The sequence below is a fragment of the Lasioglossum baleicum genome, chromosome 13, assembly GCF_051020765.1.
Source record: "Lasioglossum baleicum chromosome 13, iyLasBale1, whole genome shotgun sequence".
Classification (NCBI taxonomy): domain Eukaryota; kingdom Metazoa; phylum Arthropoda; class Insecta; order Hymenoptera; family Halictidae; genus Lasioglossum; species Lasioglossum baleicum.
Genome location: NC_134941.1, coordinates 7,493,066 through 7,515,224, shown reverse-complemented (window position 1 = coordinate 7,515,224; position 22,159 = coordinate 7,493,066). Strand labels below are relative to the sequence as shown.

At 31.5% G+C, this 22,159-nt stretch overlaps 4 protein-coding genes across 8 annotated transcripts; 2 read left to right on the top strand and 2 right to left on the bottom strand.

Annotated features, from left to right (window-relative positions):
- Positions 1-216: 216 nt before the first annotated feature.
- Pp4-19c (protein phosphatase 19C) lies at positions 217-2,694 on the top strand. Its single transcript, XM_076437420.1, has 6 exons — positions 217-431; positions 1,031-1,197; positions 1,266-1,418; positions 1,532-1,783; positions 1,910-2,148; positions 2,340-2,694. Exons 2-6 carry the CDS (start codon positions 1,048-1,050, stop codon positions 2,467-2,469), a joined length of 924 nt encoding a protein of 307 aa, XP_076293535.1. The 5' UTR covers positions 217-431; positions 1,031-1,047; the 3' UTR covers positions 2,470-2,694.
- A 3,926-nt stretch (positions 2,695-6,620) lies between these two features.
- Positions 6,621-14,804, top strand: LOC143215345 (complex III assembly factor LYRM7). Of its 3 annotated transcripts, XM_076437423.1 has the most exons (6): positions 6,621-6,921; positions 7,567-7,639; positions 7,710-7,780; positions 8,189-8,270; positions 8,341-8,415; positions 11,211-14,804. In XM_076437423.1, the coding sequence occupies exons 1-6, from the start codon at positions 6,898-6,900 to the stop codon at positions 11,213-11,215; spliced, it is 330 nt and encodes a 109-aa protein (XP_076293538.1). In that variant the 5' UTR covers positions 6,621-6,897; the 3' UTR covers positions 11,216-14,804. The 3 variants fall into 3 exon arrangements, with proteins under 3 accessions (XP_076293538.1, XP_076293537.1, XP_076293539.1); XM_076437422.1 differs by lacking the exon at positions 11,211-14,804 and having other exon boundaries at positions 6,626-6,921; positions 8,341-8,543; XM_076437424.1 differs by lacking the exons at positions 6,621-6,921; positions 11,211-14,804 and adding an exon at positions 7,110-7,413 and having other exon boundaries at positions 8,341-8,543.
- LOC143215341 (glycerol-3-phosphate dehydrogenase [NAD(+)], cytoplasmic) lies at positions 8,549-13,480 on the bottom strand. Of its 2 annotated transcripts, XR_013010353.1 has the most exons (9): positions 13,339-13,480; positions 12,675-12,855; positions 10,814-10,954; positions 10,592-10,733; positions 10,376-10,488; positions 10,076-10,306; positions 9,788-9,987; positions 8,930-9,712; positions 8,549-8,800 (listed from the first exon to the last, which is right to left on the bottom strand). XR_013010353.1 is itself a non-coding variant. In XM_076437417.1 (8 exons), exons 1-8 carry the CDS (start codon positions 13,386-13,388, stop codon positions 8,770-8,772), a joined length of 1,089 nt encoding a protein of 362 aa, XP_076293532.1. In that variant the 5' UTR covers positions 13,389-13,480; the 3' UTR covers positions 8,549-8,769. The 2 variants fall into 2 exon arrangements, 1 of the variants encoding a protein (XP_076293532.1); XM_076437417.1 differs by lacking the exon at positions 8,930-9,712.
- Positions 14,248-21,898, bottom strand: Gpdh1 (Glycerol-3-phosphate dehydrogenase 1). 2 transcript variants are annotated; one of them, XM_076437415.1, is made up of 8 exons: positions 21,763-21,898; positions 20,965-21,142; positions 18,156-18,296; positions 17,699-17,840; positions 16,941-17,053; positions 16,583-16,813; positions 16,286-16,485; positions 14,248-14,389 (listed from the first exon to the last, which is right to left on the bottom strand). In XM_076437415.1, exons 1-8 carry the CDS (start codon positions 21,804-21,806, stop codon positions 14,332-14,334), a joined length of 1,107 nt encoding a protein of 368 aa, XP_076293530.1. In that variant the 5' UTR covers positions 21,807-21,898; the 3' UTR covers positions 14,248-14,331. The 2 variants fall into 2 exon arrangements, with proteins under 2 accessions (XP_076293530.1, XP_076293531.1); XM_076437416.1 differs by lacking the exon at positions 14,248-14,389 and adding an exon at positions 14,647-15,587.
- Positions 21,899-22,159: the final 261 nt, after the last annotated feature.

Sequence of the window (22,159 nt, the reverse complement as noted above, 5' to 3'; positions counted from 1 at the left end):
TGTTCTATTACTTTTTGCCATTTTCGAGGTAACTTCGCTACGAATTTTCTTTCCAACCCAATATGTTTAATATGTTTCGCGCCCATTTTCAAAGGAGTATTAAGGCGCATATTCAATGCCGTAGCACGTTGCACGCATGTAATCTATATAGAACGACAACGATAAATTCGGTTAAATTTCGTTTCTCAATTTACCTCAATCTATGCTGGCTTACTCGATTTTATTCTCGGCTTCCTTGGTGTAATGTCAGTTACACGGTGATGTTCAACGTTTGTTGAAACTAATTTTTTTTATTATCGTATCCAATCACCAATGTTTTAATATATACATACATATATGAAATAAACGAAGAGAATTTTAATTATACGTGTATTATTTAGATGCGTTTTATTTACTGAGTGAACTAACTCTTGGTTTCTTTATACGATCAGGTACGTTCATCTTTTTCCGTATACGCATTATTTATTTGTATATTGTACAGTTATTTAGGTTAGCAGTTCATTAAATTGTTATCTACTATTTTATATTATGATAAAATAGCTTGTGTATCTTCATCCGAGTATATCTATTTACGTGCAATAAAAATGTTGTATTGATTAAGCAGTACAGTTCTTTGATATGTAATTATCGCAAAACAATATTTTTAATTGAATTTGTGTGGAACGGATTCTAAAACGGTCCTAAAAATAATTAAACTTTTACATACATTTATATTCAACTTTTCGTAATTATTAAACCTGCTTTACTTATCTTGTAGTTTATTTCATTGTACTTAAAATTGTATTACTTTAATAAGTTGGAAGTGTTTTAAATATCATTATTTGTAACTGTTGTTATATTGAAATAATTTAACAATTTTTTCATCACTATGTTTTATCAGTATGCTTATCGGTATATGTAACAAAAATTTGATCACATCTGTTAATTTCATTATTTAGAACACATAGGAATATTTAGAATCCTAGTTTGTAGGTATTCGTTCGCAAAATTGGACGTTTTATAACATTTCATTAATAAATGCAATTTTTAGAAAAGATACCTTCTAAGATGGCTGAGTCCAGTGATTTGGATCGGCAAATAGAACAGCTAAAAAAATGTGAAATTATTAAAGAAGTTGAAGTTAAAGCTCTTTGTGCAAAAGCAAGAGAAATTCTTATCGAAGAAAGTAATGTACAAAGAGTTGATTCTCCAGTTACGGTATGTTTAGTTCAAAGGAAGAAGATACATTGTAATCAATATCTACAAAAATACAAATTTCTTTCTAGGTGTGCGGAGATATTCATGGTCAATTTTACGATTTGAAAGAATTATTTAAAGTTGGTGGAGATGTGCCAGAAACAAATTATTTGTTCATGGGTGATTTTGTTGACAGAGGTTTCTACAGCGTCGAAACATTCCTCCTTCTTTTGGCATTAAAAGTAAAGAAAAAAACAAGAATACTTGAAAAGACTTTAGAACCTCCATAAAATAATGAATATGAATAAAGAATAAATTATCATGAACATAGCTGTTAATACAACACTAATTACAGGTTCGTTATCCTGATAGGATCACATTGATTAGAGGAAATCACGAATCTCGACAAATTACACAGGTTTATGGTTTTTATGATGAATGTTTACGTAAATATGGTACCAATTCAGTTTGGAGATGGTGTACTGAAATATTTGATTATTTATCTCTGTCTGCTATAATTGATGGAAAAATATTTTGTGTTCATGGGGGATTGTCACCAAGTATTCAAACACTTGATCAGATAAGGACTATAGATAGAAAACAAGAAGTAAGTGGTACACATAGTGATTTTTATTTTAACGCTTTAGAGTTCTTCATGATCCCATATTGAGTCTGACAATAACTTGTAGTTGAATTTATGTTAATAATTATGAAATAAACTAAACTTTTATAGGTTCCACATGATGGACCAATGTGTGATTTACTTTGGTCAGATCCTGAAGACACACAGGGTTGGGGAGTTTCACCCCGTGGAGCTGGCTACCTTTTCGGAAGTGATGTAGTAGCACAGTTTAATTCTGCAAATGATATTGATATGATATGTAGAGCACATCAGTTAGTTATGGAAGGATATAAATGGCATTTTAATGAAACTGTTTTGACTGTTTGGTCTGCACCTAATTATTGTTACAGGTATACCTGCTTTTTAAACCTTTAAGTAACATACCAAATTTAACAATGACTTTTTAGTAGAATTGATTATGAAAATTGGATATATCTTCGTATATTATTGAATTGATACAAATTGTCTTGTTATGTAAAATTCAATCAACTTTAACTTATTATTAAATTGCTCAATAATTTTATGAAATTTCTTTTCACAGATGTGGAAATGTAGCCGCAATATTAGAATTAAATGAACATCTGCAACGAGATTTCACGATATTTGAAGCAGCACCCCAGGAAAGTCGAGGAATACCCAGTAAAAAACCTCAGGCTGATTACTTTTTATAAAAAACTTACCATTAAAAATGACTGTATAAACCAAAACATCTCCAAATATTTGTTAAAAAAAAAAAGGAAATCATTTCACATGATATGTATTTAGGAACATGTAAGCATGTCAATCAAAGAAGGAAGTTCATTACAAGAATATAATAGACAAATGACAAAGTTGATCGGTTTGTAATTGAATACTATTTAAGATACCACTTTGATATAATAAATATTATGAATACATGTTTTTTTTCACTATGATATGTTACATAGAATTGATTAAAATTTAAAGCTACAGTGCACATTACACAATTTCATTTTTAATATGCATATCAAAATTCATGTTTATTTTTACGTAAATTCAGTTAAGAAATTATAGACAGAATACAATTATGTGACACGAGATATAGGCAAAGTACAAATGTTTGTAATAGTTCTACTACAATAATTCTTTCTTGATTTCTGTTTCTTGTTCTCGTAAAACTTGATATGTTTAATTTAAAAGACAATCGTATATATTTTTCAATCGTCAGCATACAATAATTTCTACGTATTTAATCAACAGATTTTACGCCCAAGGGTGTTTCCTTATTCACTTTTTCTCCAAAAACTAAAGAGCTTTCTTTCAACTTATTTCAGGCTCTCGCTATTAATTTTAAATGTGTTTTTAAAAGTAGTAATATCTCAATTATAAACCCATACTTATATATATCGATAAAAATCAAAATAGAATTATATTAAATATATCAAGTCTCTCTTTGTAGCTTTCACAATTTTACAAATGATTTTGTGCGGTATATACATTATATTATATTAAAGAGATTAAACAGTTCTTAATTAGTAAATTAATTTTAAAGTTATTCAAGTAAAATTTTATTTTAAAAGTAGTTATCTTAAAAGTTTTTATAACATTTAAAATTTTATATTTTATTCGTAATTTGGAATTTATTTCGAACGAAGTACTTTTACCAGAGAGTATCCTCTCTGCTTTTACTTATGTATTTAAAGGAAATCGTATTCAACGGATACTTTTTATCCATAATTATAATGTGTATTTAAAGGTGTAAATCACAGCTTAGTGAAATTATTTGTCTAAAATCCATATTATAATAAATTAGCAGACTAAACATTTATAATTAAAAAATTTGTTGTGTTTCATATCATATACAGGGTGATTTTTATTTTCCTGATTAGAATTCTTTTAGAATTATCCAGAATTATCCTGTATATACACCTATGGTTATACGTCATACTCAGGATAGGCTTATTCAGTGCTGCCAGATGAGGGGAATCACGCCGATTTTAGGTACCCCCTCTCCGACGACCACCAGAGTAAGTGACACGTTGCGCGTGCGCGACGGGGATTGAGTAGGGGCAAATGGGGGACACGTTGCGCGTGCGCGATGGGGACGGGGACGCACACACACGCAACGATGACAGATGAGATGATATGACATTTCGCAGGTTTTAGGTTATTGCCGCGTATCGTATCGAACTCATGTACATATACGTACTTAATGAAATTAATAATATGAATCGATCTAAATAGACATTGTAAACATTCTTTATTATAAATAAAATGAATTGTGGGAGTTTCAGTCGTGAAGCGAAGTATGAAGTATGAATTTTCACACTGTGGATTTTGAAACTACCTTTTTCAATGCATATATTCGAAAATTTGGTATTGGGATTATTGGGAAGGCGAAACGAATTGTAGAATTGAATACTGAATATAATAAATATATTATACATAATAATATACACCAGCTCGGTTGGTTGAGCGCGTTAGGTATTCAAGTGTAGACGTACTTGTACATAATAGTATACAATAAAATACAATATGATATAAATATACACATACACACACACACACACGTAATAATCAAACTAATATTCAACATGTATCACTCTCACTGCTGCTATTTTCGGTTTCGTCAGGGAGCAAGATCCCATCTAATTCGGAAGGTACTTCTTTGCTGTGGTACATGTCAGAATTAAAATATTCCAACACATTGTCCGGTACATTGTAGCTGCATGCATCAACGTTCTTTGACTTTAAATATAATTTAATTCTAGTTATAGCGGAAAGCATCTGCGTACCTAAGCAATTTCTTTTTAAATTTTTCATGTCCGTGATTATTGAAAAATACCTTTCCACATCTGCATTGGAATGCGGTAGTGATAGGCATATAAATGCTAGTTTTGCAAGTTCGCCATACATTAATTCACCTGAACAATCTTTTAAATTTCTTACGGTGCTCCAAAATGCTATAACATCTAATTTTTTAAACTGTTCTTTTTGTTCATATGTTGAACCCGCAGACAATGTGAACCATTGGTCAATTGCTATTTCAGCTGTCACTTTGGATGGAAAATGTTCTGCAATGATATCGTTAAACCGGAGTTTTCGGTGGATAATAATCTGGACAAATTAAATGTAGAAGATACAACGATATTATTGCCGTTAAATGAAATTTATATTGGGGCAGCAGCAACCAATTTGATAGATGATTTAAGAGAAAGTCAGCCCGAGGAAGTCACACAATTCTATACAAATATTCAACAATTTTATAAAACTGCGTACAAAGAGTCCATCAAAAGACTTCCGGTTAACGACAAGTTTGTAAATGCATTGAATTTTTTAGATCCAAACGTAGCATTAGATCACAGTAAACACGTAGGTCAAATCGATATCATTGCAGAACATTTTCCATCCAAAGTGACAGCTGAAATAGCAATTGACCAATGGTTCACATTGTCTGCGGGTTCAACATATGAACAAAAAGAACAGTTTAAAAAATTAGATGTTATAGCATTTTGGAGCACCGTAAGAAATTTAAAAGATTGTTCAGGTGAATTAATGTATGGCGAACTTGCAAAACTAGCATTTATATGCCTATCACTACCGCATTCCAATGCAGATGTGGAAAGGTATTTTTCAATAATCACGGACATGAAAAATTTAAAAAGAAATTGCTTAGGTACGCAGATGCTTTCCGCTATAACTAGAATTAAATTATATTTAAAGTCAAAGAACGTTGATGCATGCAGCTACAATGTACCGGACAATGTGTTGGAATATTTTAATTCTGACATGTACCACAGCAAAGAAGTACCTTCCGAATTAGATGGGATCTTGCTCCCTGACGAAACCGAAAATAGCAGCAGTGAGAGTGATACATGTTGAATATTAGTTTGATTATTACGTGTGTGTGTGTGTGTATGTGTATATTTATATCATATTGTATTTTATTGTATACTATTATGTACAAGTACGTCTACACTTGAATACCTAACGCGCTCAACCAACCGAGCTGGTGTATATTATTATGTATAATATATTTATTATATTCAGTATTCAATTCTACAATTCGTTTCGCCTTCCCAATAATCCCAATACCAAACTTTCGAATATATGCATTGAAAAAGGTAGTTTCAAAATCCACAGTGTGAAAATTCATACTTCATACTTCGCTTCACGACTGAAACTCACACAATTCATTTTATTTATAATAAAGAATGTTTACAATGTCTATTTAGATCGATTCATATTATTAATTTCATTAAGTACGTATATGTACATGAGTTCGATACGATACGCGGCAATAACCTAAAACCTGCGAAATGTCATATCATCTCATCTGTCATCGTTGCGTGTGTGTGCGTCCCCGTCCCCATCGCGCACGCGCAACGTGTCCCCCATTTGCCCCTACTCAATCCCCGTCGCGCACGCGCAACGTGTCTCCCATTTGCCCCACTCAATCCTAAAGCGATGGAATAGGATAGTGGAAGGGGAAAAGTAGGAGAGTACCTGGTTGCGATCTCACAACCATCTGGCAGCACTGGGCTTATTCGATATGGTATGTTATCGAAACATGAGCATCCTCTGTCGAGAGGTACCAGTATTAAATAAGCAATGGCGGAAATTTAAAAAATTATGTGAACGCATCTCCAACTTTATTATATTTTTCGTATCAATAATTGAAATGCAATTTATTTTCAAAAATCAAATACACACTTTCTCTTACCTTTTTACTACCTGTTTCGCTAAATCACAATTGATTGTAATTTAGTAGTTTTCTGAAGTTATGTTCATAGTGCACGATTTGCGCGTTTGAATTACGAATATGACATTTTTCTATAGAACTTACACTTCTGGTATTTCATGATATATGTACATTTGTGGTGTACACGTGGTCACGTGGTGTACACACAGCCATCAATTTGAAAACGCGAATCTCAATGATTTTGATAGAAGCTTCACTTGTATAAATATAACTTGCATCTAACAATAAGAGCTCACCATGATTATATCATACTGTTTTGTAGATACTTCAGTAGAACGTAGTGATAGTTATAGTGTTCATAAACGTTTTATAACCCAACTATGTATTAAATAAATAAGACTTGTCAGTTTCTCAGGAATCGTTCCAAGAAAGGAGAAAAATGGGAGACAATCTGCGTCGGCAAGTGAGTATTATGGTTTTGTATTATTAAACTTGTTCAACAAGTTTGTTGACTGAAAATTGTTAAGTTTTTGTATTTCTGGTGGCTTATTCGCAGCTAAAATACATGTACACTATATAATTTCGTAAGAAATAATAGCACTACTTCATTTTGGTTAGGGTTTCCTTTTGGATAAATACATGTGTTTTCACACAGTGTAAAATTATCATTTTAACACTACATACATAGGTTTACGGAGGTCTTAGAAATAACTGTTTCACATTATTTTGGCCATTTTTACAATAATTCCTCAGAGAAGCATCCCTACCGAACACTAAAAGCGATGAAAATGTTTTAGCTTATAAAAATGACATGACTCTATTTATTTAGATTTCTTTTTTATTACAATATGTGCTTGGTTAAAGAAATCGATCGAAACAATTTCCATGTAAGCGACTTAATAATTTCAATAATTGTGAAATGAAAAATATAAAACTGGTCGTTTGACTGGCAGTGGTAGGTTTAGTGTTAACAATCACAAATTAAGAATATTAGAACCCATCATTCTGATGGGTCCCATAAACCTAGTGTTAAGGAATGTTTAACTGTTACTTTTTAAGTTTAATTAATTTTTATTAGTTTAATTAATTCAAGAATTACTTTTTTCAGGTACTGCGTACGTTTAAACTACTACATCAAACCCGAATGAATACCTTTCAAGGGGACGAACATGCATTAACAGGTAAAATTATAGATGATTACCATTTGGTTATACAAGTAAGATTATCAATATTTTAATACATGTCATTCAGTTGTAAGGAACAAGATAAATGAGGAATATAAGAAATATAAGAATGTTACAAACTCAGCAGCTATCGAAGAGGTAAAATTTATTTAATAATTTTATTTCATTAGTATTTCTTTAGTATACTGTTTGAACAAATTTCACTTATACATATATATTCCTCTACATATTTTATAATTGTCACATTTCCAAACATTCATTAATATCTTATAAACAAGAATGATAACTGAGTCTTTGGACTTAAACATAAGTTCTAACTGTTACGTATCGTTAAGAAATAATATGCTCTGAGTTTTTTAATATAAAACTGTATTAGAATTATCGTAATTATTGTATTTTCATTCAGTTTTCTAAAAATAATTTTGAATTATTCAGTTCGATTCCCTAAGTTAATTAATCTTGGCTATTATCATGTCACTTCATGTTCATGTAATCAAATTATATGCATAGTCTTACAGAATTATTGTAATACTAGTATTATTTCAGTTAAACAAATTTGCCTTAGAAGTGGAACATGAATTGAGGACAGCTGTAATACAGGCGGTTGAAAAAAAGCCAGGAGTATTTGGTAATAATTTTAAAATAGAAGTATAGTAGAATAGTAGAATAGTATTTTATAATGATTTTTATCATTTCAGCACTTCGAATCACAAAAGATACAGAGATGGTGGACAATGTAGCTTTCAAGGATTGTGAGGAACTCTCTCCTAGTGGTAATTGTAACTTAAAGAAAGATACAGATAAGTCGAAAAAATAATGAAATATTATTTAATAGCTGATTCTTATAAGCTGTGAAAGAGAGATTATTTAAGATTATTACAATAGAAATGAAACATTAACTTGAGACTCGTGCTTAACTTTTTATTGGATATTTCATAGTACAATTATACATTTATATTCGAGAAGAACTATTTACTGTTATTCGAATGAATAATAAATTATTACGAGTTTATTTAAATCAGTAATGTCAATTCAATTGATGTTTCTCGTAGTTGAATATATATAATATTTCTAACATCGAAGGTAATATGAAAATAGTTGCATATTAGGCGATCTTGAACTTTCAATTATGATTCTTCAACACCTGCTACTTTCATCCTGAAAGAACATATAAATATATAGTTGAAAGAATTGAAATAATACATATATCTTTAAGATGAACATACCTTAGCCACAATGATATTTAAAAAGTATAGTCATTTTTATGAAAGCATAATCGTGACTTACATTTCGTACTTCCGATGTTACTTGTGTTACTGATGATTAATGAGAGCATATAAAAATACTTCAAATCCTCAAGACAGTTGTCCCGATATACATGGGATTTTTAATTCGTTGTAACAGTTTCAATGTTACTTGAACTTATAATGTACAGTTAGCGGCAATAATAAGTGGACACCCTTAAAAATCGCATAACTTTTTAGAAATTGGTCCAAAGGACTTGAATTTTTTTAAGATGTTAGACCGGCTAGTTCGCTAGAGAATAAGTAAACAGAAATTTATTACGATTGCAATTGGTAGGAATTATACAAAATTTAAAAAAATGATGTTTTGTTAATTTTTTTATCTGGGCCTGTAACAGTAATTTAAAAAATGCGTTTTATAGATTTCGGTAACTTATATGCATACTGAAAATTTGCCAGGGCATTTCGCTCTTACGTAATCATCTTTAAACGTTTGTAGCTCATTGCAATGTTGACTGATTTCGATGAAATTTTCAGTATGCGTATATAAGTTACCGAAATCTATAAAACGCATTTTTTAAATTACCGTTACAGGCCCAGATAAAACAGTTGACAAAACATCATTTTTAAAAATTTTGTATAATTCCTACCAATTGCAATCGTAATAAATTTCTGTTTACTTATTCTCTAGCGAACTAGCCGGTCTAACATCTTAAAAAAATTCAAGTCCTTTGGACCAATTTCTGAAAAGTTATGCGATTTCCACATTATTGCCACTGACTGTAGGCGTAGTGGTTAGTACATGTATAATGTTGTTGGTTTAAACCTAAGATGACATCAATTATTTCACGTTATTCGGAGAACGATTCATTTTAAACAACAGAGTAAATTATATACTAACACATGCTCAGGATGGTTACGGATTTGGTCAAGTAAATCTGCTGGTCTTATTTGATCTGTGCAGATACGGTGTACCGCAGTAAACAATGGGAATTTCTCTAATAAATTACGACTCTTTAACATTCCATGAACTTCATCGGCTGTGGCCGGGCCTTGTAATTTTTGTCCACCCAAAAGTTCGTCTTCGAGTGTTTTAATTGTCTGGAAAATAATTTCATTAATATCAAGTACTTTAGTACCACTTTTTAACTACGAGACAAAAATATACACGAAGTAAAACGTTTCATACTTTGCCAGTTTTTACATATTGCTCGCATACTCTGCGATTTCTGCCGCCGTAGCAGGTAGTGATTAAATCTGCTACACCACAACTTTCAAAGAATGTTGATAGTTTCGAACCACTGTAGAAAGTGTCGACAAACTTTACCATCTCCATCAATCCTAATCTGATCACGGCTGCTTTCGTGTTGTCTCCTAGACCCATACCATCTACGAAACCAGCTGCGCAAGCCACAATGTTCTGAAATCACAATCGCAATACGTTTGTAAAATTCATGAAACTCCGTTTTAACAATATTTTTTAATTTACCTTCAATGCTCCGCACACTTCGACGGCTTCGCAGTCTTCAACAACTACTACTCTGAAATTGGGTGTTTGAATTAGGTCTCTTAATAATGGGGCTAGTCGTTTATCTTTGCAACCTAAAACATTTAAGATAACATGTGTTACATATGAAAGTAATTCGAAATCTTTCAATAGATAAATACACAAGGTAATTCTATTCAATAGAAAAATATTAATTACCGATGGTAGTTTCGCAGAATTTCTCTTCTGCAACTTCATTGGCTAAATTAGCACCCATTAAAACATAGCATTGAATTCTTAAGTGCTTCTCAACAATTTTGGAGATCAATTCGATGTTTGTTCCATCTCCTCGATCAAAACCCTTAGCACAAATTAAAATACGTTTATTACATCAAATTCATTTAAATATTCTTAATTTAAAATTCCTTTAGGACTGTGTACCTTAATTAATGACAAACCAACAGCTGTTGGTTTAATTTTGCCTAGCAACGTTGCACACAATGTTGGTATAAATTGGTGAGGTATTACAAATATTAGGATATCCGCATCTTTTGCAGCTTCAACGACATCGGGAACGGCAACCTGAAATTTATGCATTATATCAGTACTTCCTTCTTAATCACAAGATTTTTCGTTTTTTCCCACATTTTCTTTTTAACAGTAAATAATTCACGTTATCTGAGGCACTAGAACATTTCCATGTACGATAAAATATTAGAAAAATGAAGTCGTAGCAAGATGCTGCCTTTTCAAACGTAATTATCAAAAAAAATAAATTTAATGTGTCAATGCTTTTTTGGCCCACTGTAAGTAGAACATAATAGACACATTGTTATAGATTAATATGACGAAATGCAGACGCGCGGATGATGATGCCGCATGCATCATGCTAGCGTGAAGATATATAAAGACAGCGCGCGTGAAAATCGCGAACTCAGGAGCTAAAGACATCAAATCAAACGCTGCGATATCAATCGTTGTCGACTCTTAAAGTGTTATTTTCGATTTCATTTTATCTCATGACCGAATCAAACAGTAAATCCAGTTCTGGATGTGTTAAGTCATTGAATACTTGAAGACATTGTACAGTATGTACTGCTTTAAGTGCCTATTAATTGATGTTTAACAACTAAAGCTGAATTAATCGTTACAATCGTTCGTTGTTGTCGATTGATTGTTAATCTTATCGTGTTTTCGATAAAGGATGGCGTAGATAAAACCTAATTTATTCATCTTCTTAAATGTATGGGTATATGAGCATCCATAAATAAGTTCAGAAGCACATAGGAACAACTAATAAAATTAGTTCTAAATATTATAATTATTTTGAAGTAATTGGATAAATTTATGGACGTAGTCAAAGAGGATCAGCATTAACGAAATGTGAGTAATATATTGAATATAACAGTATTTTTTATCTAAATAGGTAGATGGTGCACTTTTGATATTTTCAAATGAATTGTTCGAGAACATATTATAATTTTTAATTAATTTTTTTAAAAATCTGTGTAGTCTAAAAGATTCGCCACTGAAAGACGCACAAATTGTAATTTGAATTTTTTATCTACGCCTAATAGTTTCGGAAATATTCAATTTGTATAGATTTTTTATCCCTCGCTTTGAGGGTTGTTTTCATTTCTTCAGCATGGATTAACCATCAGAAGAATTAAAAAATATTGTTATAATACCTTCTAATATCAATTAGATCGTGTGTTCGAACGATTTATACATTTATACCTATCACTGTACTGATAGGGGAATAAACTGTGAGGTTCATGGCCCGTAACAAACGGATTCTTGAGCCAAATGTGACTCACAAATTCCTGAATCGAAGTCGTCACGTGGTGACCCACATTATTGTATATGAGGATAATATATAAATGATACATCCCCTGTTATATTTCGCATGATAGGTGTATTTGAATCACTGATTGGCCAATTTTTAGCGGCATCTCGTCAAAGCATCGCGATCACTGTGTTAATAACTTTCGAAATACAATTTGACAGTTGTCATTTATGAACGGAACAGAAAACTACCCTTAACATATGCTGAAAGGAAAAATTAATTACAAAAGTAGCGTGGTTAAAAGAGAGAAATAGAAAGGATATTTTTAACTTATTCAGCGAAAATAAACTTATATTGGTATCATATGTTATATAATACTCAATATGTATTACTCTTGAGTTTAAAATACCTCAAACATGATCTACAAAAGACGTTCGAACAAGAAAACTCCGATAAAATGAGTGTTAATAATATATAAATAGATATTAATAGTTTATAAAAATAAGGGAAACTCACAATATTTTCTGGCAGTTTGTGGCCAGGAAGATATTTGACGTTTTCATGCATCGTGTTTATAATTTCCGTAAGTTTTTGGCTATTAACAATTTCCTCGTAAACGTACATTGTGACACGTGTTTCAAATTTATTATTAAATTTTGTAACATTGGCGCCTACAATTTTGGCGATAGCTGAACCCCTATAATATAAAAGTTAATGTAGCTGTAAATGCCTTTTGTTCAAAGTTTATGAACATGAAGATGAACTTTCTTTTCGAAAATTATCTGTTTTGTCTCCATTGAAAAATATAAAAAATTCAATATTATAAATTTAATATTAACAGGGTTAAAAAACTGATAAGTACTGCAGTAATGAATTAGTTATATAATAAAAAAGCGTACACTAAATTTTATCTTATAAATCTCCAAGGGGATGTTCGAGAAAGAAAATGGTTGACTATCGTGTTTAACGTTAGTTCATTATTTTAAAATAAGGTCAAATCGAAGATATTCTCATATGAAATTTGATAGATTTTTAAATGCAGAATTCATTACTGTAGTGCGTCTCGTGCATCAAAGAATATTGAAAATTTTTATTGGACTTTATCGAGAGTAGTATCCGATGAATGTGTACAAGTATTTTAATTAATGTACGTATTATTTAAAAAGAAAAATGTGTATACCAATTGCCACTTCCAACAATGCATATTCTTTTCTTCGCTGGGTCAGCCATTCTGCAGAGAATTTAGGATATCACAGAAATTTAATGTTCACGAAATCGAAAGGAGGTGAAGCACTTAACGTAGGCCAATGTTACAATTCGTTTAATTTCGGGCGCCGATGTACGATTGACTGACTGACCGATTAACTTACAAACCAACTTCAGCCTTCTTTGACCTTAGCGATGATCACAAATTATTTTCTAACGGTTGGCGTACGCTGCTGTGGACCAAGGCCAACATGAACGCAATCGCAAACCGTGGCCAGGTTGAATGTTAAAATTAGCAACAGTTTGATAATACATTTGACATATTGTAAAGATTTCAATGCAATACGTTAACCTTGAATTTATCATTTATACCATATTCAATGAATTAAACCACCCCTTCCGCATCGTCATTAACAATAATACTTCACCGAATATAAAAGTGATAGTAAATAAAGGGTCGTACAATGCATTCAAGAAACAAATGTATTTTTAAAAATGTATAAAATTATAAGAAATAATTACAAATAGGTATATGTACAAATATCTTTCAATTAATATAGATAGATCACATTCATTTTCTAAGAAAATGTAAAGATGATAATCCTTCATATGACCAGAATTGTTATGTACTTTTACAGACGTGAAATCTACTTGAAATATATATATATATATATATTTATGTTAAAGTATAATTTCTCCTGAACTTTAGCGACTATAAAAAAAATCGGACCAATTATACATTATGTTCATACATTCAAACATACTGAAAGTATGAAAACCGAACAGCTTTTCGAGACTAAGAAGAAGAGACTCAATTGTTATCTCTAGTATCGTATAAAAATTGGCATGAATATGTCGTATTTTTAAACATCTATCACACTTCAAAAATAATTATATAAATCTATAAAAAGTTTTTAGACATTAATACGCGCATATCATCCCTCTTCCGTGTCCTCTAGCATAATCTTCACAGATGGCATTTCGGTGCAGGTAGTTGCAGCATTGATGCGTTAACGTCATCGTCCCTAAATAAGCGAATACAATTAAAAATAGACATCTGTTTATCGCAACAAACGGTACAGCCGAACATCATGTATATTATTGTTACACCCGTAAACATAGATTACGTTTTACATACATTGGGAAGAGTGTTGTTCTATCGTACACTCGAAACTGACAACAAGATGTTCTGGCAGTACATATAATCACGATTTTTCACATAAATATTAGTGTTGGTTTTGGAATAAGGGCAAATGTGACTCTAAACTATACAAAAGTAAAATAATAAATAACAGCCGTATATTTAACTTTCATATTACATTGTTTGGGATAACTTCGATTCCATAAAATAACAATTTACAATAATCTACAATTTAACAGGTGGCTAAATAACTCATTTTTTTTTGTACATAAAATCTACAGTAACCAACAAAATCACGCTGATACAAGTTTGTTCGATAAATCTTTATATGTTGTATAAGCATGTCTGATAAAATTTTCATTAAAATATATAGTAGCGCATATTGTGCTTTTATAATAGTATCTCTAACATTTCATTGTAGGTACTAACGTTTTACTACATGTACAGTAGTGTTCTAAATATAATTTTATTAGTTTGAAGAAACTAGTGTTGCTATAAGGGTGTATTGAAAATATTTTTTCTATGCATTTTATGATATACATATAATTAAAATGATAAAATGGACCACAATGCGAAGGACTGAATAAAAAGACACAAATGAATAACACACATTTCAATTAGATTAGTAAATGATCAGAGAAATTAATGATAAATTGATCATAAAATTGATTAATTACCATGGTCCTCCTTCCTTTTCCTTCTTCTTCTGATTCCGTAATATTATATTTACTAATTTGCTTGTTGAAATACGCAAAAGAAGTCACATATTGTAAAAATACAATCATTGGATATGTTACACATCTAATTTGTTATGTGTTTAATGGAAGGCATTTTTATACATCATCTGTATATATAGTATTTGAAGAAGCTGCTTCTCATATTTTTATACATTTGAATTTGTTGAAATTTCATACACCCCACAAAGCACAAGAGCAACAGATATTCATGCAAAATAAGACATTTAAAACATTTTTACCATTTAAAACACTTATTTGTATCAGTAAAACATACGATTAATAGACAGTACAGATTATACTGAAACATATTCTTCTGGATCATTTGGTTTTTACACATAGGTATATCTATAAGAAAAAGTTGTTCATGATATATAAAGCGGTTTCCATGTTTTCCTCATTTTGCCGCCAAAAATCATTTGTGAACGTACATATATGAAATACTTTACTGATAGAAATAACTCATGTTTCGTCTTGTACATAATAAATGCAATAACCGAGTTCGTCACAAAAATATATTATCTATTCTTCTTGTACACAGCATAATGACTAATGATTTTTTTTTACACGTATGTACACGTTTTTACATATCATACATATTAATTCTTAATTATTTTAGTGACTACATACAGCTCTACTCGACTTTCTCGTATTGAATGAAGGTAAAACAGCAATATTAGCATAACCGGGACCATGGTTTAAATAATTATTACTGTAACGTCAGACAAAGGTTTTCTTTTAAAATTGCTCACTAAAATACTGAATTTTGTAACAAATTACAAACGTAAAGCTTATACCTTGCACGTGTATCGCAGTCACAATAAATTAATTTTAATACGTATCACGTATTTACATAACATTCTTTTGTTGATATGCTCAACGTTCCTTTTTCTATGAATTATGGCACAAACATATTTGGAATCTAATTTGAAAATTAAATTGTACAATACGTCAAATGAAATAACTATCAGCCTATATCATATTCAGATAGAGGTCAGACATTTGAAATAATCCACCATTAGTTTAGTGGAGACAATTAAGCTTACATGTGTTCTGGATGGTTGCGTATGCATTCAATTAGATCCTGTGGTTTAATCTCACCAATACAAATCCGGTGTATAGATGTGAAAAGGGGGAACCTGTTTTCCATGTTTTTCAGTTTTAACATGTAATTCACCTCTTCGGCAGTGAAGGGACCTTGCAATTTCTGGCCGTTTAACATTTCCTGTTCCAATTCAGCAATTGTCTGTAAACATCAAATTTGTATTTTACACGCACGTTCTACTTGCCAATTGCCAATAATAGTGTGAGTAGACTTTAGATTTATTATTTATTGATCTAACCTTGCCAGTTTTAGCAAATGCTTCCGAAACTTTGCGATTACGCCCACCATAACATGTTGTAATAAGATCTGCTACACCACAACTTTCAAAGAAAGTCGTCAGTTTTCCACCAGGGAAAAAGATGTCGACGAATTTAATCATTTCCATAAGCCCCAATCTGATGACGGCAGCTTTTGTATTATCACCTAATCCTAGACCATCAATAAAACCAGCACCACAGGCAACTATATTCTGTTAACAGTTCGATACAGAAACATTAATGCACAGTTCAAATCTAAACACGATTTATTTTCAGGAATTTTTGGAAAAAGCGATTTACATTTTTAAATCAATTTATCGATTAACGCAAAATAATTACCTTTAATGCTCCGCAGCATTCAACTGAATCAACATCCTCAACGACCACAACTCTGAAGTACGATGTTTGTATTAAATCTCTTAATGTAAGCGCCATACTCTTGTCTTTGCAACCTGAAAATGAGATATAATGAATAATATATTTTCACACATATATAATTAAAAGCTCTAGTTTCATTAAACAGAGTTAACAGAGATGACGTAGACTGCGCTTCGTGCACGAGTCAATAAATGCGCTTTTTATGGTGCACATTCAGCATGTTGTAACATACGACTAATTAAAATGAAGAAGTTGAAAGTATGCATGTGTAACTATCTCCTTTAGAACAGAATTTAACTTATGCTTTGACTCACAGGCATAATTAAAATGACTTTTAATGCATAACTGAGGCCAATTGTTAGCCAATCTGGTAACGCCAATTTATGTAAATCAAACGAAGACTATTCTGATTTAACATCTTGGAGACGGCTTTGTCAACTCGAACTGAGCCTTGAGATAAGCGGAGTCGTAAATTAATAGGAGGACGGCTTTAACCATTTGAATTAAGCCTCGAGATAAAGAGAATCGTAAATGAAATTTAAAAAATCGGCATCGATTGATACCACGCCGCTTGTTCTAATGTTTTCAGCTCCTGAGCTCTTACTCGTCTTTGATGCTACTTTGATACGGTACAGACTTCTTTATCAGTTCTAACATAAACAGTTGTTAGAATGCAGGGGAGTCTCTTGAATACAGGCTATAAATAGATTATTCATTACCTATTGTTGTCTCGCAGAACATCTCTTCAGCTACTTCTGCAGCCAAGTTCGCCCCCATTAAAACTGCCATTGGAATGTTCAGTTCTCTTGCAATTATATGGGAAATCAGTTCAATTCCACCTCCCTCCTTTTTGTCGAAGCCCTGTAAGGAATTGTATAGTTATGTAAAACTGTGTGAGTAATTATTGTGTATATTGTTTGAATAAGAGTTCTATTGAGAACAGACAATTTTTAGTACTTTAAAATAATATAAAATTTCTGAATCCCGACTATTCTTGATGTCGTTAAAATATTCAATATTTTGCTTACAACAATATGTTCTTTATGTCTTCATTGCGTTAACATACCATTGATAGAATACATGTTACCATTATATTATATCAGTATGTGTTTGTTATAGTATCAGTATATGTTTAGTCCTGGACGTTCAATTATACTAAATAGGCTAAATTCATACCTTTATCAAAGAGAGACCAACTGCTGTAGGCTTAATTTTTCCTAATAGTGTTTTACATATTCTTTGAATGAATTGATGTGGGATTACGAAGATTAGAATGTCAGCATCTTTTGCAGCCTCTACTACATCTGGAACAGCCACCTAGAAAATAATATATTCATTTTAATATATATGTACTGCAGAAGTGTAATTATACGTAAAATGATAGTTCAATATTAAAATGGCATGAAACAACACATGCTGTAGTGTAGTGTATGGGAAACAGGTTTAGGATAGATAATAGGTTTAGGTAACAAAAAATACCTTGTTTCTTCCTCTTATTGATCATTAAATATTCACGTTGTTTCATAATTACTAATGCTAATAGGGCTGTAAACTAATCCTATACCACATTCTATGATGTAGAAAAACTAAATAGAATTCAGTAAAACTTATGATCATAAACTTTAATCAGGAAAACAGAAAAAAGTTCACTATTGGAAAAACACATGGATGGTATCTACGGGAAGTACTCAGAAAAGTATGTAACTATTTATTGTATGGGATTACACAATAAACCTTTAATAAAACCGATAAATGCTTCTTATCATGCCATCAAACACCACTTATTTATGTTATACGATCATATCTTTTATCTTGTGTGAAAGATTAGATCTTAAAAATATTTTGAAAAATTGTTTATCTCAAGAGATCAAAGTGTAAATATCTGACCATTATCTTCCATAGATTAAAATTCTTAATTATGCAAATTACTCTTTTCTTGCTTTTGTTATTGTCGATTGATTTATAAAAATTTTGATGTGAAAAATGAAATTGTAATTATAAATAGTTGCAATGCCGTTTACGGTTTGTGGTCATAATAATAATAATTATCCTTTAGAAATCTCTGAAAGAGGACAATAATTGCACATATTAAAATAGGCAAGGACTTACAAGGGAATTAAATGTGTAATTTATTCATTTTGTAAGGGGCAGGATGAGAAAGTGGATGCCAAGGCAATTGTTCAATCAAAGTCAGTTACCCGATTGCGGGGGATTCTACCAGTTGCATAACAGACTATTTTCAATCCTAAGATATGTTCTTTCTTTCCTCCCAAGCTATACTGAAGAGAAAAGATTCTTGAGTTATCTCCAAGACTGTATACTCAAATTTTTCTCACATGTGATCATTATTTTTAGAATACATTTTAGCGCATTGTTTAAAAATTCTAAATTATATATCTTTGCTGTGCCAATTCATTTGTTGAATTTGTTGTTGAAAGTAATAAAAACTATTTAACTTTTATATTTCTCTAAAATCTTGAAAATTTAATTGCCCAGGTTTCTATTTTCCATTAAAATATACATTATACATGAATGAGTATACCTAAATATTTCTGTTGCTTGTCCATACATGGAAAGACTATATACAGGTGAATTAGTTACAACTTCAATAAAACCACATTTTTCAATTTTATTCTTTTCTTTAACCAATTATATGTATCTGAAGACAACACTGAACTTGTTTGAATTCAAATTTTTAAAATGGGGCTGATTTCAGTTTGTATAAATGCTTTGTGTGGTATTGTATTATTTATATTCTTTCCAACAAATACTTTTTGCTGCATTAGCATTTCCATAATAATACAATTAATTCAACCTCAAAATGATGTGATGAATTGTATATTAGTGAAAAGTGATTTTAGTCACATCGCTCGAATTTGTTTAAATGGGGGGGGGGGGGGGGGGTATTGAGACAAAATTGTAAAATCTCGTATTTGGATATTGTGATTGAAGGCTGTGAAAATATACGGTAGCTATAAAGCGTCCAGAGTTTAATCAATATAACCTCAGCCGCCTTGGTCGCGGTCAAGGTTTTGCAGTGTGAAAGTCATTGGTATCAAAAATTCGGTAATTATGTATAAGCATTGTGTGCATCATGCACATGTTTATTAAAGATAATTCAGCACGAAGCTGAAAAACATGTTTGTTCGCTTTCGAACGAAGTATCAACACGAGCTTCGTGAGAATGAAGAAAATGGAATTGTACAAGTATAAAACGGTTTTATTCTATTTTCTTCAGTTACAAAATTATTTCTTCAATTTTCGAGTCTAAAGAAAAATTCGTTGTAAGGTTATAGCGATGGAAAGAATTGAAGCAGATAAAGTGTAGATGCATGCGTACATGTGTGTGTGTACACACGTATAGATAAATTATACATACACATTTCTTATCTCACGAGTCATGAGAGTTATGTAAACGTGAATTAGGCTTGTATTCATACTTAAATAGGAAGTATACACTACCCATTCAAAGCAAGAGACACACGCAAGTATTTGAAAATGTCTGACTTGTTTATTTCAATGAAAATAGTTTTTCTTTATATTGGAATGTAAAGAAATAATATGTCAAACCCATCGTATTATCTTATTCGTACAAATCTATGGCGACGGATATGTTGAAATAATAAATAAATATTTTAGTACAAGCGTTGCAATAACTTAGCCCGGCTGTATACATATTTACTACATTTACTTATAACTATATAAATAATTTCGTATATTGCGATCATGCGACATGGTATGAAAGGTCATATACTTAATGTCAATATCATGAGATCATTCAGCATAAATTAATGAAGCCTCACGACATTTTCAAGTTTCAAGTAAAAATATTTAAATTTTATACTTTCGATTAAAAGGTATAAACAAGAAAAATTTAATCACTGCAAATGATTAAACCGCGTGTTCAAGGCAATTATAAATATGTGACGAATTATGAAAATTAAATTTTGTTAGAAAATGTAAAATGGAATCACTATACACTTACCACGTTAGGTGGCAATTGGTGGCCTGGAAGATACTTCACGTTTTCGTGTGTCTCGTTGATAATTTCGGTTAGTTTTTTTCCGTTGATAATTTCTTCGTACACATACATCGTTACGGTGTCTTCAAAAATGCTTTGTGTGCTAGCATTTGTTCCAACTATCTTCGCGATAGCCGAACCCCTGGAGAACGTATACGAAAGAAATTGCATTATGGACTGAACAACTTCATTAAAAGGCCTTGACAAAACTTTATTATCTGTACAAATTGTTATACAGCTAAAAAAATATCAATGGAATATTTCTTTGAAAATATGCTTTATGAGCTTCTTCATGTAACTTAATTATGTATATACAACGTGCGATTTTCATCGAATCCTTACAAACAACCATCTACTTACTTAAAACAATAAGTTGCAATGTAATCTAAAACGCACACGGTAGATTTATGATTGATAGCTGCTGATATTATTATTTCTGTAATCGCTAATATTTGTAAATTTAGCGATGAAATTACTTTAAGAAATTTGGCACTGTAATAAAAACTGTGACAGTTGTTTATAAATGTAACTTTTGAGAAAGAAAAACATCTTACTTATGGGCTTTACATAAATAAGGAAGTACTTTTTGTAAGAATGATGAATAGAGGAAGAATTTTAAGTCCCTGACATTTCGGGCTGGTTTTATATGCAGCACGTGGAAATCAATCGCAGTATTGGCTATTTTAACAAGATTAGCTAATTCTGTGACGGGGATATGACGTTTTCGGTTATGGAAAATAGAAATATTGATATTTAGCATACCAGTTTCCAGATCCAATAATACAAACACGTTGTTTGGCTGCCATGGCCTTGCCTATTCCAGATATCGGAGATACACGTTTAGAATATGTAAACGATTGAGAAATAGTATCCACGAACTGTGCTACTCCGTGGCAAAGGGACGACTGGAACGGCTCCGCTCTCCGCTCATCCGCTCCCGCTCTGCTTATGAGAACGAGAAGGCTTGCGCTATTTTCCGTGGAAGTGGAAGTACACAAATACCAACAACTGTGTAGATATTAAACGAACGCTGATAGACCATTATCGCGACTCGTAAGCACGATTTCAGGTGCTACCAAATAAAAATGTACTCTGATAAAATTCCTCACCTCCGAATTGTGTGACTAGTCGTTTTCATTATCCCGAATATATGTTTTGT

Bases quoted from the DNA above. Each gene is read 5' to 3' on its own strand.
- Pp4-19c (XM_076437420.1), top strand. From the start codon at position 1,048: ATGGCTGAGTCCAGTGATTTGGATCGGCAAATAGAACAGCTAAAAAAA. The intron at 1,419-1,531 runs GTAAAGAAAAAA...CACTAATTACAG, and splicing joins TCCTTCTTTTGGCATTAAAA to GTTCGTTATCCTGATAGGAT. The intron at 2,149-2,339 runs GTATACCTGCTT...TTCTTTTCACAG, and splicing joins GCACCTAATTATTGTTACAG to ATGTGGAAATGTAGCCGCAA.
- LOC143215345 (XM_076437422.1), top strand. From the start codon at position 6,898: ATGGGAGACAATCTGCGTCGGCAA. The intron at 6,922-7,566 runs GTGAGTATTATG...TACTTTTTTCAG, and splicing joins GAGACAATCTGCGTCGGCAA to GTACTGCGTACGTTTAAACT. The intron at 8,271-8,340 runs GTAATAATTTTA...TTATCATTTCAG, and splicing joins AAAAAAGCCAGGAGTATTTG to CACTTCGAATCACAAAAGAT.
- LOC143215341 (XM_076437417.1), bottom strand. From the start codon at position 13,388: ATGGCTGACCCAGCGAAGAAAAGAATATGCATTGTTGGAAGTGGCAAT. The intron at 10,489-10,591 runs GTAATTAATATT...TAAATGTTTTAG, and splicing joins ATTCTGCGAAACTACCATCG to GTTGCAAAGATAAACGACTA. The intron at 8,801-9,787 runs GTTAGTATATAA...ATGTTCTTTCAG, and splicing joins CGTAACCATCCTGAGCATGT to GATGAAAGTAGCAGGTGTTG.
- Gpdh1 (XM_076437415.1), bottom strand. From the start codon at position 21,806: ATGGCAGCCAAACAACGTGTTTGTATTATTGGATCTGGAAACTG. The intron at 18,297-20,964 runs GTAAGTGTATAG...ATTATTTTCTAG, and splicing joins ACCAATTGCCACCTAACGTG to GTGGCTGTTCCAGATGTAGT. The intron at 17,841-18,155 runs GTATGAATTTAG...AATTCCTTACAG, and splicing joins TTGGTCTCTCTTTGATAAAG to GGCTTCGACAAAAAGGAGGG.